The 17,233-nt window shown below is 39.6% G+C and overlaps 1 protein-coding gene across 1 annotated transcript in view; it reads right to left on the reverse strand.

Annotated features, from left to right (window-relative positions):
- atg5 (ATG5 autophagy related 5 homolog (S. cerevisiae)) overlaps window positions 1–17,233 on the reverse strand; it is a 36,946-nt gene that overhangs the window by 8,055 nt on the left and 11,658 nt on the right. The window contains exon 7 of the mRNA XM_037676763.1: window positions 6,828–6,945. Coding sequence (XP_037532691.1) covers window positions 6,828–6,945 — 118 coding nt within the window. The remainder of the gene's footprint in view (window positions 1–6,827; window positions 6,946–17,233) is intronic.

A 17,233-nucleotide genomic window follows, 5' to 3' on the forward strand; every position in this document is an offset into this window, starting at 1 on the left:
ACACACACACACACACACACACACACACACACACACACACCTTTTTTCGTTGGAGTTTCTTACCCATCAATAACACTAAGCTCTTGCCAGGCAATAGGCAGATGTGGGTGGAGTAGGTGTATTACGGTCTTATTATGAGAAATGGGGGAAATTCACAATGAGCCACACCCCCTCCACAACTCACTCAAGCCACATACTCAAACTCATATTATTGTAGTTCATCACATTACACACCTGCACCTTAATCACTCAAACACACAAGTACAGTTTCGTGCTCGAACCCACACAAACTCGTACAGAAACTGAAGACATGAAAAAAATGATCAAAAAGATAAACATCGATTCATCAATATGGTTCCTCAAGTTACACAAGTTCGAGACTTTGGTTGCTCCACAAAATCCTGGCATTCAGACTTCTATGTGGCATCATGCGCTCATTTTCTGTAATGATAAAGACTGTTGAGATTTATTGACCTTTACACTTTAGATTCCTTTAAGCAAAATCTGATCCGATGTGCGATTCCCTCCATTCCCTCCTCCAGTCCTGCTTCTAGTAGGACTTGAGGGCAATAAAATACACGAGGACTGTCATAAGAAGGAGTGCTACAGGGTGCTCTAGTAATCAAGAATGTTAGTTTGAGGACAAATGTTACAGGACATGTTTGGGCCAAACTTTGGAAAAGTTCCTGCATTTAATCAGCAGTTTCCCAACAGCTACTGTCTGGAAAATCTGCATGATAAACTCTAACAAGTGTCTTTCGAGAGCTATCGTATTAAACTTTTACTCCAAACAACTTCTTGCTACAAAGAGCAGGGCTTAATATAGTCCCTATAAATACCTCTTGAATCTCTATTGTAAGTGCAGCAACAAATATCCTTTCTTCTCACAATGAATCTACTAAATATTAACTATTAGATGCATTTATCAGCTTCAGAATTCTAAAAATGTATACACTATGTTCCATTCACTTAGATGTATGAAGTATCAAGATTTAATGATTGTGTCTGTAAATATACCAACAATAAGTTGTGACTTTTATACAGATGTGAAAAGTAAAATGTCCAATGTGCCAACACATTTCCACATTACTGGAATATCACTGAACATTTCAGATTACAACCAAAATTTCAATTTTTTTTTTCCAGTTTTTTCCCAAACTTATGAACTAATAACATGTGAGTGCCAGTGACATAATATTGCAAATGAAAAACAAAATTTGTTTTTTGTCATCTTACTGTAAAGAGAAAAAAGGAAACTGATTACAGTAAATGCTAAAGTTTAAATTCACCCTGAGGCTGTCAGAAGGTTAACCTGCAACCAAAACAGGTTCTGCTCTGTGGCAGGAGACAATAGAGAAGTTTGTTATTAATTAGGTGTTCACCCCATTTGAGTAATGCGTCCTGTGATTCTTTGAAGTAACCCTTAACATCGGGAAAAAATTGGTTTGGATCTTACAAACAAGTATTATATGTAAAACAATACATCTGAAGGGATCAAGTAACTTCTTCATGTTAAATTTCTTGGTTGAAGCCACAGGTAATTTGAATATAGAAGAGTTCATGTCTTACTTAATGACTGCAAGTTGTCTGGGTCATGTGACCACGAATCAAACCTGAATCAGCAACCTTTTACCAACGAGATAAATTATGAAATATCTGTATTATATAACGCTGTGCTTTGTTAATGACAAATGTGTCTCTGAGTATTATGGCTTGACTTTTTACTGTCTGTCCAAAAAGGTCTCACTTGTAAATGAGTCTTCGAGGCTCAATGTGACTTATCTGTTTAAAATAAAGGTTGAATGAATTAATGAAAAATATCCTATTTGTTCTGCTCTGTAATAGAATACTGATGTTTCTCGGTTAGTATAGATGCAATTAAAAAAACTATCATCGTCATCTAGTGTTGTATGTTTGTACATGGCAGTGTCAATTTATTCACTGGCACAGTAAAAGGGTATTCAACCAGTATGGGATTTTTCTAGGCCTGTCACGATAAACAATAAATCAGTTAATCGCATGATAAATGAAAATGATCAAACTCATTTTCATTTATCTGCTTTATCGTTTCTTCGTGTCTCTTTCTACTGAAGACACTGGATGACAAAAGGCTCAACTCCGGTGCTCTTCACTGACCCATCCCTTTCTCTTTAAAATCTGTTTTAACCGTCCAAAAGCGCATTTTTTGGATCGGTAAAAGAAGCTAAGCTACGAGCTAAGCTAACAGGCTGACCTCGGGGAAAAAAACCTTTGTCTTGTCAAAGCTCCAAAATTCATGGTTGAAACCCGTGCCTTCGTCTAAAAAGTTTTTTTTTCTGCAAAAAGAAGATGAGAACTTGTTTACTGATTTTTTTATTAAAAGCGTTGTGTGAAAAATGCTACGTTAAAGCGCTCAAACCACACCGAGCGTCCGCCATTTTTAGAACTGAAAAACAGGAACGAGAGACAGCTCGTGTCACGTCAAGGGACCTCCCTCCCATTTTGCTTAAAGAGACACGTTGCTCGCTCCCTCACTATCCATCCTTCGATTCGAACAGTCTTATACTGCCATCCGGTGGTCAAAAAAAATGTACTACACACAAAATTAACCAACATTTCTTCTTAAATTGGACAATTACTAATTATTGTCAAATTTCAAACAATATTATCGTTTATCGCAATATTTTCTGAGACAATTAATCGCCCAGTAAAATTTGTTATCGTGGCCTAGGTATTTCAAACAATTTTAAACTGCGTGTCCAGGATCTAAGGGTTAACGATGTTACAAAACTTGACATTTTATGAGACAAAATTTATTTTGCACTTTATTATTACAAGAAGACACAAGTATTTAAACATTTGTAATTTGAGAAAATTAGTTGATAAATTATAACCAACCATAATGTACTACAGTTTATTCCATTATGACTGGGCAATACATCAACTATTTTAGGTGTAATATTATAATGTAAAAATATATAAGTAAAGTTAAAATCAAGTACTGATGCACTGCAGAACTTCCCCAACAAAGCTGTTCAGTTAGATATGTTTGCATATCAACGTCAGTCATATTTAATTTAAACTTTAAGAATTGTTGAAGCGGGTCTATTCATAAAACCAGTGTACAACAAAACACAGTTTCAAGACATTTAAAATAAATAAACTCAACAACCACTGAAACGCTTTCATGTAGAAAAATGACTATAAAGTTAAACTAAGGAGCCCTTTTTTCAAGTTTTGTGGGCAGAATTAGACGGCAATGCTATTAAATCGTGCACATTTCAATCAACAGTAGATAGCTGCCATTAACCTGAGTTTCTCTGAATTCCCCAGTGTGGTGTACATCTCATACACCCCTGCACACGAACACATAACCCACTATGTTCAGCATCAAAACAGCCACTGAAACCTGCACTTCCCCCTTCAGCCTCTAAAGCGAGCCGTTCTGCTCGATAAGGAAAAGAATTACTCCTGAGGCAACCGCTGCAAGGAAGCATGCGAGTAGCGTGGGCTGTTGCGCAGATGGGTCTGAGATGGAAAAACGTGAGAGGAGAACAGTGTGGATTTGTCACTCATCTGCGAGGTCAAGGTGGGGTTGTGGGTGGGATCACGATGATATAGGGGGTTTTCCTCTGATTATTCACAAAGAATTATCAATACAGGCCTCTTTTTTTTTTTCCTGTACTTGATTGGGCTCGCTTCCAAAACGAAATTACAAGAAATAAGACTTTCCTTACGAGAACTGCTTGTCAATGAATGTGTAATGTGTGGGCAGCATGACACTTCAGTCTGCGAGTTCTGTAACAAACATAAACCAAAGTTTGGCCAACGTCTTGCTCAACAGCACACCTGGTCGGAGAAACAAAACACATGACACGGCTCAAACACGCCAGCGCTGACCGCTGCTTACAGGAACACAACGTTGCGAGTTTGTTTCATGAAGCGCGGGGGCAACATCTCTGCGATGCAGATCTTTGTCCATTGCTTTAGTGTGATCTGGGAATCCCCTTCATTTTTTGCTCCTAATGAAAGCCACCCCTATTTGTTTGCTGCAACTGGTTTCTGGGTCCCGGAGGGGTCAACAGCAATCCGCTCTCTCAGACATAACAGAGAGCAAATACGTTTGAAAAAGAAAGAAAAAAACGGTTTGATGTTTGAAAGATCACAGAGAAGTGCAGCACCCCAGATCTTTTTGTAATATAGGGTCCTAGAAAATGTTCTCTGAACTCATGAACAATAGTACCAGCACCCCCCCCTAACTCCCTCTCATCCTCCTCCCCAAACACCATTACACTGCACAGTCCCTGAGCACACTTCCTGCGCTCTTTAATCCAAACACACCACCATAATCCAGGGCTATCGCCAAACTCATCTACCAGCCGAGGAAGAGGCAGAAACCAAACAAACGACCGGAGACAAAAGGGCCACTTTCACCTTGATCAACCAGGCAGGCTGGCAGGCTCCTCTGGGGGGGGGAGGAGAGAAAAGAAAGGCAGAGATTTAAGGTCAAAGACATAAAAGACGTCCACAACAGACAGAAGATGTTGAAGACTACACCTGAGACAGAGATATGGGATCAAAGAGCAAAAATGAGTCGTAGATCAGAGAAACAACAAGAAAAGAGAAAACGGGTGCAAGGACAGATTTCTGTCCCCACTAAACAGTCACGCAAGCTTTAGAAAAACATAACAACTCTGGCAATTTAATAACAGTTAAATTAATTTATGATGAGACAGAAACAGTTTAAATAATGTAAAAAAAAAAAAAACAAGTTTAACAGCAGCTTTAGTTTAGAGTCGGGTGTTGATGAATGTCATTCTGTTTTGAAGACTAAATCTAACAACTTATTGGGAAATTCCACAAAGTAATGCACATAAAACGTTATATCTTTGTGCATTTGGAGCACACAGTGATGGTAATTGTAGCTTTAATAAGTGCTACAAATTACACAACATTTTTATTTGGTCTGGCTCTGTGGTACAACTTTTTGTTTATTAGCTGGACGTCACTAGAACTTGTTCAAAGTTTCAAGACCACAGAACAAAAAAAAAACCCAACAACATAGATTGTAATGTTTGTTTAACCTTCTGGACTGTTTAATATTGCCAGTCTAAATTTATACAGAGTTTACATTCTGTCACAAACAGCAGTCAACATTTGTCGGGGTTTTTTTGCAATACAGACTTGATTATAAAGTCAATCAGAGCTGATGTTAAACACATTAAAAAAGAGTGGGTAGCAGTAAAAATGAAAACAAATTAAATAGGGAAACACTAAAAAGCTCGAACTGCTTATTGGATCTTCACAGAAAAGGCAGATTAGTCACTGTATTGGCTCTATTTTCAAGCATTCGGACAACAAAATCTTGATTAATGTCGTAAGAGACCAGAGTCTATCCATTCCCCTGACACAACAGTTATTTTAGATCTTGATTATAAAACTTGATTTTGGACAAACGCTGCAGAGCCACCTCATTAAAAATAAAAAACATAAAAAAATAAAGAGATAAATCCCAAAACGTGGGTGGAAAACAGATCCTGGAGCCACTCCATTGTTCAAGCTGCATGCTTTTATAAATTTGGAATTAAATTTATATTTGCATGTTACCAGCATCTGAATACAGTGAAAGAAAAACACACTACTAGTTTTAACAAATGCATTTTTTTTTTTTGTTGGTATAATATAAGATTTTCCTTCTTGTTAATGAAAGTGAATGTGAGACATTAAGAAAAAAGAACGTTGGACAGACAGGTGGGCAGACAGAAGAAGGGTGGTGTTAATGGTTGTCGCCACTGTGCAGGTGAGTCTCCTGCGGGTCTTCTGTCCCAACACTATTGTCTCTTTATCTCCCCCCCCCCCCCCCCCCCCCGCAGACAGCATGTGTTTAGACTGCTGCTTGCCCTCTCCCAATAATTCTCCTCTCATCTTTTCTTTCATCATCAACGCTCCTTCACCACAGCTGCAACTAATCTAGATTTCATACGCCAGTTTTAGCTTTATGGTATAATGTACTGCAGCGAGTAGAGCTAAAGTATCAAGAACTTCACATTAAACCAGTAAATGTTTGGTTCCTTTCACAAGATTTAAATTTCCAGACCAACTTCACCTAAAGTGAAAACTAGAATCGTCATCACTGTTTTCTAAAACGTCTCAAAAGATTTCTAAATGTTAAGAAAGCGTGTTTTGAAGGATTTGAAAGTCTGGGACTCAATAAAAACGTACATTTTTAGTATTTATGTTCGGACTTTTATATAAGCTTGTATATTAAACAATACAACAATTCTATGAATTTTTTTTTTTATATGTCTTATATATTTTTAACAGTTTTGTTTGGACTAAATGTTACCTGTTGTTGTTTTTGGAGCACACTTACATCAATTAATATTTGTGGTCACCTCTTCAAATCGCTTCACTCTCCATCTGCACTCCTCCTATTTATCCATATTTTAACGGTTTATAAAAACTGCTTTAATTTTCTTTCATTTAGCTTCTCCATAGTTTGTACTTTCAAAGAAATGTAATCCCAGAAATACATCTGGACAGAATAAATGTGTATATAGAGTAAATACAATAAAACTGATAGTTACTGTCTTTTACTTGTAGAGAACATGACCCCATAAATACATTTTTAAAAATCCCCTTTTTAACTACCACATTTTGGTATTTAGCCGTCAGATTGGTGTGTTAGACTTGTGAAAATGTTTTTTGGAAACATTATCCCACTCTTATGAGCAGTATTTCATTTTAAAACATATCAGATAAGAACAAATCACTGAATGTTTTTCATTATTCACAAAAGCGAAACTTCAATGTTTTTATCCAACATCTGAGCCTGTTTGTTGGCTTACCATCATTCAATAGAGCATCTGGGTACATCTCTTTCAACAGGTCTCCAAGTGTGTGTGTGTTGCCTTCGGGTGAAACAGGACGAAACAGTTTCTGGATGAACGGCCTCTCGCTCAAGGCCTGTAATTAGAGCACAGCAAAGTAACAAGAAAAGTAGTTGAAATAAATGTTTAAATGGGCATGAAGATTTCAATTTAACACAAATATGAACTATTTAGATCTCAAAAACATAATGTTTTATAAGCCAACTTGGTAAAATATCCGAAATTAGGTGATACTTGTAAAGTCTGCATACCATATTCGGACTACTGAGAGCGCCTGAATATAAGCCCCGCCCACTAAATTAAAAAAAGGGGAAACATTATTAAGGATGCACGATATTATCGGCATGGTATCGGTATCGGACGATATTAGCGATAGTTAAATATCGGACATCGGCCATTCCATCAAAATAACTCACTGATATAAAAGGTGCTGTTTTATTTTTAATATATATTTATTTAGGGCAGCACGGTGGCGCAACTGGTAGAGCTGCTGCCTCTCAGCGAGCAGGTCCCTGGTTCAAACCCTGGTCCAGGGGCCTTTCTGGGTGGAGTTTGCATGTTCTCTCCGTGCATGCGTGGGTTTTCTCCGGGTGCTCTGGTTTCCTCCCACAGACCAAAAACATGCATGTTAGGCTAATTGGTAACTCTAAATTGTCCCAAGGTGTGAGTGAGAGAGTGAATGGTTGTTTGTCTCGTTTGTCTCTATGTGACCCTGTGATGGACTTGCGACCCGTCCAGGGTGTACCCTGCCCCTCGCACAGTGATTGCTGGACATGGGCACCAGCGACGCCCATGACCCGAAATGGAATTAGCGGGTAAAGATAATGGATGTATATATTTATTTAGCGTTACATCATTTTCAGCTCCCTTTTTGGCATCTGCATTTGGTAGCAGGCCAAATTGACAAAGACCATGCAGAATAATGTAGTATTTTAATTCCACAGCAGAGAAAGTCATGTAGCCTCTGTAAGTAGGTCTAGGGAAAAAATATCGGTATTGGTATTGGTAAGCGGCATATCGGATATCGGTCAAAAAACCAATATCGTGCATCTCTAAAAATTATACATATATAGGCTGCACTTGCCTATAAGCTGCAGGTGTCCACGTTGTAACATAAGATATTTACACAGAAAGATTTTTTAAACTTTTAATTATATATATACAGGTAACATACACAAATGATACAAATGACACAAATGAATCCAAGTTTCATTGGTCCACTATGACCTGTTTGGTAATTTCATTGGTCAAGTTTTTTTTTTTCCATTTTTATTAGCCTTTATTTATACAGTTGGTTTTGGGAGTGGTGGTGCAGAGGTTAGAGGAGGTGGGCCTATGATTGGAAGATCGCCGGTTTAACTCGCGGTACAGACAAAATCAAAATGTGGGTGGAATAAGTGAAACACCCACACCTGCCTCCACCCTCATTTGCCCCACTCTGGGCCCTTGAGCAAAGCCCTTAACCTCCACCATCTGCTCCCCCGGGCACCCTAGATATCAGCTCCCTGCTCCACACAGAGGGCTGTGGTAGCTCGGTGGTCTGCGGTTGCGTCAGGAAGAACATCCGGCGTAAAAATAATTGCCAAGTCTTCGTGCGACTTAGTTCGCTGTGATGAACCTTCAAGTAGGGAGAAGCCGAAATAAAAAATAAATAAACTGGTAGTCATTGAATCATGAGGAACCCCCCCCCAGAGAGACGTGTATTGGGCAGCTATGTGAGCGCCCGGGTGTGACGAGGCTAAATGTTTTGGTGGCATGAAGCTTGTTAGTCTGCCAAAAAAAATACACAAATTAGCAGCAGCATTGAATAAGCCACGGTGTTCAAAGCATGTAAAAAAAAAAGCAGCGGCTTATAGTTTGGAAATTACAGTAATATCTTCTGGTTTCAGAAGTGAACTGGTCAAACTGTCAAATTAGATAAGACTTTTTCCAACAATGAAAGAAAAAAAAGCTGATCAATAAAACAAAACCAAAAAAAAAATCACCGATGTACTATATATTACACTTAACCAACATGTTAAAATAAACTATAGAATCATGGGAAAAAAAGAAATATTCAGTTAAATCGCTGTTTTCCTGTAAAATGTGGGGAAATTTTGATGTGATTAACAGAGTTCACAGGGATAGGGAGTGGAAAGCATCCAGTACCGGTCTGCACGCAAATGTCGAGAATAAAAAGCAGACAACATGATTGTTTAACGATTAAAATGTGATATTTAGCAATCTGCAACAATTCAACAGATGTTGCAAATGCCACCGACATGTTTTACATTCAGATTCAGTCTGGGACTCATTAACCGATGCTTTAGTAGTACTTGGCAGAAAAGTAAGCTTCTACGGAGACTGAAAGCTCATCTGGGATGCCTTAAGATTCTCAGAGAGAAGGAATAGTGCATTGAATGTGACATTCCAAATTGTTCTGTTAAAATATATATATTTAATGTTGTTCTTTAAATTGTCAAACAGACAAAAACTGCCTTAATGTTGTCATATTATGTATCCACACTGCCCCCTGCTCTTTAAATGACGGAAAACCAAAACTGAATTTAATTTTTACAAAACAAACGCATAAGAACGGTGGATTAAATTTCAGCAAGATTAAATCCTTGATCTCAACTGTTCTTCCAATAAATTCAATCTTTTTCTCACATTGTGCGTCATATCACTACAGTGAAAACATTCGCCAACTGTGAAGTGCCTTTGAACCGTGACCTCTCCTATCAGTGGAATGATTGAGGGATCGATGCTCTTCCTACGGCTGACCAAACAGCTTAAGTGAAAGAAGTAAAACCAGATGGAACAGCTAAACAAATGTGACACAAACAGCAAATATTCTTCAAAATAGAAAAGGTTTTACAATGTTTTTGTTTTTAAGAGAGCCACACTACCTGTATGTTCACTGGCCAAGCAGTGGTACCGCATCAGTCTGGCTCTGCAGGACTATGTGAACTGACTGCACCGGTGAGGACATGCCTGCAGTGAACCACTGTGGTGGCTAGTTGGTTTATTAACCTTTATTTAACCAGGCAAATCCCTGAGATATCACAGATCTCATTTGCAAGGGAGACCTGGGCCTGAAGGAGCCTAAACATCTTGGTTAGGTGAAAGTGTTTCGTACAAATAAACAGCATCAAAACAAAATTATGACAAACTTTTACAATAGGCAGATGAAACGTTTATTTTAAAAAAATACTCAAAAACTTTCACACAAATGTATTTTCAGAATGACGTTGACGGCACGGTGGCGCAGTTGGTAGAGTTCTTGTCTCTCAGCGAGAAGGTTGTCGATTCAAATCCCGGCCCGCAACCTTTCTGCTGGAGTTTGCATGTTCTCTCTGTGCATGCGTGGGTTTTCTCCAGGTACTCCGGTTTCCTCCCACAGACTAAAAACATGCATGTTAGACTGATTGGTAACTCTACATTGTCCCTCGGTGAGAGTGAGAGAGTGAATGGTTGTTTGTCTCCTTTGTCTCTCTCTGTGATGGACTGGAGACCTGCCCAGGGTGGCCCCTGCCTCTCGCACAGTGATGGCTGGACATGGGCACCAGTGACCCCCGCAACCCGAAAAGGAACAAGCGGGTAAAAGATAGGGCTGAACAATTAATTGCATTTGCAATAATATTGCAATAAGATAAAATGAGATTTTCTAATTGCAAAGGCTGCGATTTGACTGGTCACATGATCTGGCAGGAAGCGGGAGAAGTCAACACTGCGCTTTAACCGGTTGCACAGTGGTGTCAGTCTCGACAGAAGCCGACACATCTGAAAGTTTGGTACCAAAGAGGGGCAGCACGTCCGTTATTTGGAATTATTGTGTCTATAAAAAAGAAGACGCTGCGCAACGACGTGTATTGTACAGAACCTGCCTTTCTGCTGTTGCTACTTCTCAAAATAACACCACAAACCTTTATCAACACTTCAACAAAAACACCACAAAGCCATTTACGATGGTTGCATGGCTAGAATGCCAACGACCAGTGCTTCAACTTAAAGTAATCACAATACCAGCCGACATGGATCACCGACAGAACTGTTTGAAAGTATCATTCGGTATGAACACATAATTTAAAACGGCACGCGGAAATAACTCGAGCAGTAACGGAGTTCATAGCGAAAGACATGATGCCCATTAATATAGTGACTGAGCCTGGGTTTACGGCTTTGGTAAACACAATGGATAAGCGGCACACACATTTTAGCTGAGTTGCTATCCCGAAGCTATACAAAAAATGCAGAAACAGAGTTGCAGCGGAGCTCAAAACTGTGGAGTTTTTTTGCAACTGAAACAGATTTATTGCTTGTGTTTGTTGAAAAAGACACGAGAAGAAGACATTGATTAAAAAAATGCATAGTAAATCGCAATCGCAACAATGAGGTAAAAAATTACAATTAAGAGTATTTTACAAAATTGTTCGGCTCTAGTAAAAGATAATGGATGGATGGATGAACGCTGACAATCTCATTTTCAAAAAAAAAAAAAAAAAGACATACAGCCTTCTTTTAAAGTATTAATGCCATAATATCAAAACCAAAATCCAAACAAAACACATCACTTCTGTCTCACGTCTACTGATAGATTCAACAGAACACATTCCAGCTCAAAATACATCAAAAACTCTTTGTTCTATTAGTTTGCCATGTTTTCTTGGTTTGTTGTATTCTTCTATTAAAGCCGTTCCTGAATCTGATTCGAACATATCAGGTGAGATGCTCTTTGTAAATATCAGTCCTGCTATCACTTCAGGGTCGAGTTAAAAAATTTAGTGGTTGTTACCAACTGACCCGTGTCTTCGTGGCATCAAAAGAGTGCTAGGAACTGGATCCTATCCAGTAACTGGCAACAGGTGGCAACAAGCTGCATGCTATTTGGGTAATCAACTTAACATATTTAAATACCAGCTGATTTAACTAAAATCAGTGTGTATTTAACTGAAAATTTTCTCTTTTTAAAATAAAGTAGTAGTATGTGGATATAAATTAACTTGCTCTCAATTCAGAGAATCAGTAAACAATAAAAGAACTATCTTCCCAGAAACAGAGATGCTGGAGTCTGATACCCAACCTGAGGTGTCAAACAGAGAGTTTGACACACTATAGGGCCTAATCATGGAGCTGTGAAAAGGAAACCGGCAGGGACCAGGATCAAGTAACCGAGTGGTAACTACACACCACAGAGTCAGGCGCAAACTAGCAAAATGAAGGTGGCAGTGGAGGTGCGAAGGCTGCGCTCAGGTTACACAGAAAGATTGAGTCACTGACAGGAAGCTCGGCCTTTCGTGCGGGATCAGCACAGAGAGCCAAAGCAGAGAGAGTGCGCTAAGTGACAGCTACTTCGTTACATTTTTAAATAGGCACTCTTAAATTATTGAGCCAGTCGGCATACAAAGAAGGTGCCATTGATCCCTAAGAAGAGAAGTATGATACTGTTTGGATGAAGACACTTTCTTTTCAGTTGGTGTGACACCTTAGCTGGCACAGCAGCACATGGTAACACAAAGAGAGTGAGGTGTCATTAGGAGAAAAGATATGGCCTGCTCTCGCTGATGGAAAAGCGCAGCGGAACTCAAGATGGCTTCTAATTGATAGAGGGAATCAATCCACCTAATTGAAGACCAAACAGTTGTCAAAGATAAAGCACTGTCAACTCGTATGTGTTTGCAAAAACTGAGGGGGGGTGGGAGAAACCATTTCCACTGAAGACAAAGATCATCCATCCATTATCTTTACCCGCTTCTTTCTTTTCGGGTCACGTGGATCACTGGTGCCCTAATCCAGCAGTCACTGTGTGAGAGGCAGCCGACACCATGGACAGGCCACAAGTTCATCACAGGGACACATAGAAATAAACAAGACAACCACTCACGCTCTCACTCACACCTAGGGGCAATTTAGAGTCACCAATCAGCCTAGCATGCATGTTTTTAGTCTGTGGAAGGAAAGTGGAGTATCCGGAGAAAACCAATGGATGTACAGGGAAAACGTGCAAACTCCACCCAGAAAGGTCCCCGACCAGGATTCAATCTGGCAACCTTCTCGCTGAGAGGCAGCAGCTCTACCAACAGAGCCTCCTCAAGTGCAATTCATTTTTGTGGGGAAAATATCTAAAATAAAATACACACATATACATCTTGAACCACCTGAATACACCACAGGAGTGACGTATATTTTCCAATAACATTCCAAAATAAAGTTCAGACTTGCACAAAAATGAATGGCAGATGCTTTTACCACTTAAGCATTACCTTGAGTAATTAGCTTATTGGGGAATACTCTCAGGCACAGACCAGCAGTCTTCCCCAAGGTCATGGACCAGTGACAGAGCTCAACAGAGCTGGCTGATGAACAAACACCTCGTTTCAGGACTGGGAGGGGAGAGCTCTGGACAGTGCTGTGCTATGACCGTCCCTCGTGTGAACTATCTAAACAGGTCTCACTTGTAAATGAGTCCCCGAGGTTCAATGTGATTAATCTGTCTAAATAAAGGTTGAATGAAAAAGTTTCTATGTTAGAATGTGCGGGGATCGCCAAATCGGACGAACTCGCACGAAAGATTTAGCAATTGTTTTACATCTGATGCCCGTCCTGATAGAACCTGGGCTCAAACCTGCAACCTCAGGATTACACTGACCACTGAACTACCGCAGCCCATAACTTCTATGGTAGAATGCTGATCTCAAATACCTTTTTTTTAAAGAGTTTTCTGGTTCAAAAATTTGATTGATTATAGCCAAAATTAACATTTTAAGGTAAACCTTCATCCCTGAAAGACTGTTTAAATGGGGTTGTGCATCTCATGAGTCCACGCTTTGTCAAAAAAAAGGATGAGTTTGACCTTTAGGATTTGGACAAACATGAAGAATGAATATTGATGGGGATCTTTTCTAAACTTTAAGAACAACTTCCTCTATTGCTGATGTTTCAGCCTGAATTTTGAGCCATTTATGTTTTAATTTTTTCTTCTGATAAAAATGTTCAAACAGTTAGTCAGTCATAATTTGTCCCAAACTGAAATTGCACACATGTATTTGACTTCTTCTTCTTCTTCTTTCAGCTTTTCCTTCTTCAGGGGTCACCACAGTGAGTCATCCTCCTCCGTCTCACTCTGTCCTCTGCATCCTCTGTCCTCACTCCAACTACCTCCATGTCCTCTCTAACTGCATCCATATCAGCCTTCCCCTTTGGCTTTTTCCTGGCAGCTGCACTTCTAACACCCTTCTACCAGTATACCCACTGTCCCTCCTTTGGACATGTCCAAACCATCTGGCCTGTCTAACTTGATCTCCCAGTTGTTGAACCTGTGTTGTACCTCTGATGATCTCATTCCTAATCTTATCCATCTTATCACTCCTAAGGAGAACCTCAACATCTTCATTTCTGCCACTTCCTGTTCTTTCTCCTGTCTTTTTGTCACTGTCCCCAGACCATACAACATAGCTGGTCTCACATAACTGTCTTGTAAACTTTCCCTTTGACCTTTGCTGACACCCTTTTGTCACAAATCACTCCTGAAACTTTTCTCCATCCACTCCATCCAAAAGGTTTATTACATGCAGCAGATCATTTTAATTGACACATTCCATTTACAGTATAATCAGAATTACCGGTAGTTCTTTCTCAGCAGCAAAGCTTAAAAATATAATGTGGCCAACAATCAGTTGCATGGACATATATGCCGATCACAGCAACACTTGTTGCAACTAAAGTCTTACTGTAAGTGCAACAAGGTCGTTCTCCACAGCCCAACAAACACATCAGCTGTTGCCTCGGGCAATATTACTTTCAACTGTTTCCAGCATGCCCATGTTCTGTAATTGTCTGTTTAGTCACCACATCCTCCTAATTCCGTCAGTCATTACGAGATATCTTGGAGGCAATAAACATGTATGCTTCGAAGCACCACAACAGAGGTGACTGAGGGTGGACTACCAGCTCTTCTCCTGTGGGTTTGTGAGTAAGGGCTGAGTCACAGAGCGGGAACAGAAAGAAGTACCTGTCCAGCAACAATGCAAGCAGTCTTTAAAGGAAGGATAGTAATTTTCACTTTCCGTGCAGTGAGACAGCTGCCCCCTCTGACTCTTCAAATCACAGTTTGGCTTAACTGTCAGGATGGGAATAAACACTGGAAACCCATCGAACAAACACACACAAGCTTAGGTAAAAACAATATAAGTGATGACGATTAAATGGAAACGCCAATAACAAACGAATAAATCACTGATTCCCAATATATGAATAATGATATTGTTTGCATATACCTATAAAGCCTACCTTATCTGTATTTTGTATTTGTTTTGGTTATGTTTATTATTATTTAGGAGGGAAACTACACAAACCTTATGTTGACCTAAAATATCCCATGCCTTTTTACAGTAGCTTAATTATTAAGTGTGCATTTGTGACAACTCGTGCTATAATGCAATACAGTGACAGCAGACACACTTGCACGCACGCACCTAAATGTAATAAAGTCCTGCTTCTCCAACAGGAGAGGAGGCCAGACGGAAACGAGCCCTCTGTTATTTGGACTGATTGCTATCATTAATTCTGTCAAATCAAATACATCACATGTTATTTATATTAACTATAACAATATGTCTCTAAAGGTCCTTGGGCGTGTTTGTGTCCGTCTTTGTGAGAGGATGAAGGGGTGGAGGACGTCGTTAAATCAACCAAAGTAACTTCTCCTTTGTTTTAAAACTTTATAGCATCAACAAGATCTTCTATAATCAAAACATTACAGAAAAAAGTCAATTTGTCAAACACGCATTCAAGTTCTTAGCTCAACATTTCTATTACAACTAGCGCCTAACCTTTTCATCACAAAAAGTACCTTTTATATTTTACAGTAGTCCCTCGCTACTTCGCGGTTCATTTTTCGCGGACTCGCTCCATCACGGTTTTTCAAAGTAGGACTGGACGTGACACACAACTGGCTGATTGATGGATGAGGCGCATGATCGGCATGGCATTTTTATTTTTAAAAATACATTTTAAATTTAGCACCTGCGTGCGGCCCAAGCTGCAGAAAAAAGCTTCCTCCTGCAGCGTGTCATATCTCCGCTGTGCAGCAGAGAAGTGGGCGTGGCCAAGAGTGCAGCCGAGGCAGAGAGATGAGCTCGTGACATTCTGTGCTCTTTTAGAGCGTTTATAGAGTTTAGAAACATTGTCTGGACAATAATTCGATATTGATATATATCACGATGTACTTTTATTCAATAACTGTGATATGAGTTTCAATATACATTACGTTATGATTACAGCGTTTCACTGACGCATTTCTTTTTCTGTTCGGCGGCCGTTTCAACCCGAACAGAAAAAGCAGCGACACAACCGCGTAAGTGCGTGTTGACGTACGCTCGAGTCCAGAAAGAGTCAGAGGCAGGTAGCAGGCTAGGCTAAGCTCCAACGCGCAGTAAGTTTTCGCTTCAAAATGAGTTCCCATGACCGTCAGAATGTGACTGAACAAGCTTTCACAAGCGAAGAGAAAGCAGATGACATCACTGATACGAGCGGAAAGACTAATCCGGCGGCGTGGAAGTGGTTCAGCGATCTAAGATCCGATAAACTGCAGGTTTCAGTGAGCTGCAAAATGTGCCGGAGAGTCGTCCCAACGAGTGGTGGGAACACATCGAACTGGTTCCACTCGATGGAAGATGCCGAGCGTCAGAAGATGCAGCACAATAAAGTTTGAGCCAACGTGTCCCTGAAACAACACGCCCAGCTGAATCAAAAGAGAAGGTCATGTTGTTGTTTAAAATTAAAACGATTAATACAAAGTTGAGAGTTTTATCTTTATTTGACGGTGATTTCAAATTTCTTTGAAGGCTAAATACAAATAAAAGGTGAACAATAATTTATTTGTACAGTTAGTTTTTCTGAGGCTTTTATAATGTTTATATAGATATCGGAATTATATCGTTATCGATCAAAATTAAGAAATATATTGTGATAAAAGCTTTGGCCATATCGTCCAGCCAGCCCTAGTACAGTATATACATACTAAAATAAACTACTACTTACTACTTGTACTACTATCTTATCTCGGGTTTCAGGGTACGGATCCCCTGCGACAGAGAGAGACCACTGTACGTCTTATGAGGGCCACTTTCTGTTTTTAATGGGACATTTTAAGAACATTAAGAGATTATGGGACTCTAGAAATACTAAAAGTGCCACTAAAGCCAAGTTTACAGTGTAGGGATTTTCAGCTGTTGTTGACAAAACATTATGTCCACACCTCATGACCAAAGTTCATGAGGTGTGGACCATGACTCAAAGACTGAAATCCATTTCTTTCACTTCACTTTCTTTTTCATATTTAAAATCAGTATTAAGATCGTGCTCACAGACTTAGTGGGATACAA

The sequence above is a fragment of the Nematolebias whitei genome, chromosome 5 (genome assembly GCF_014905685.2).
Source record: "Nematolebias whitei isolate Nwh7 chromosome 5, NemWhi1, whole genome shotgun sequence".
NCBI classification, from domain to species: Eukaryota; Metazoa; Chordata; class Actinopteri; order Cyprinodontiformes; family Rivulidae; genus Nematolebias; species Nematolebias whitei.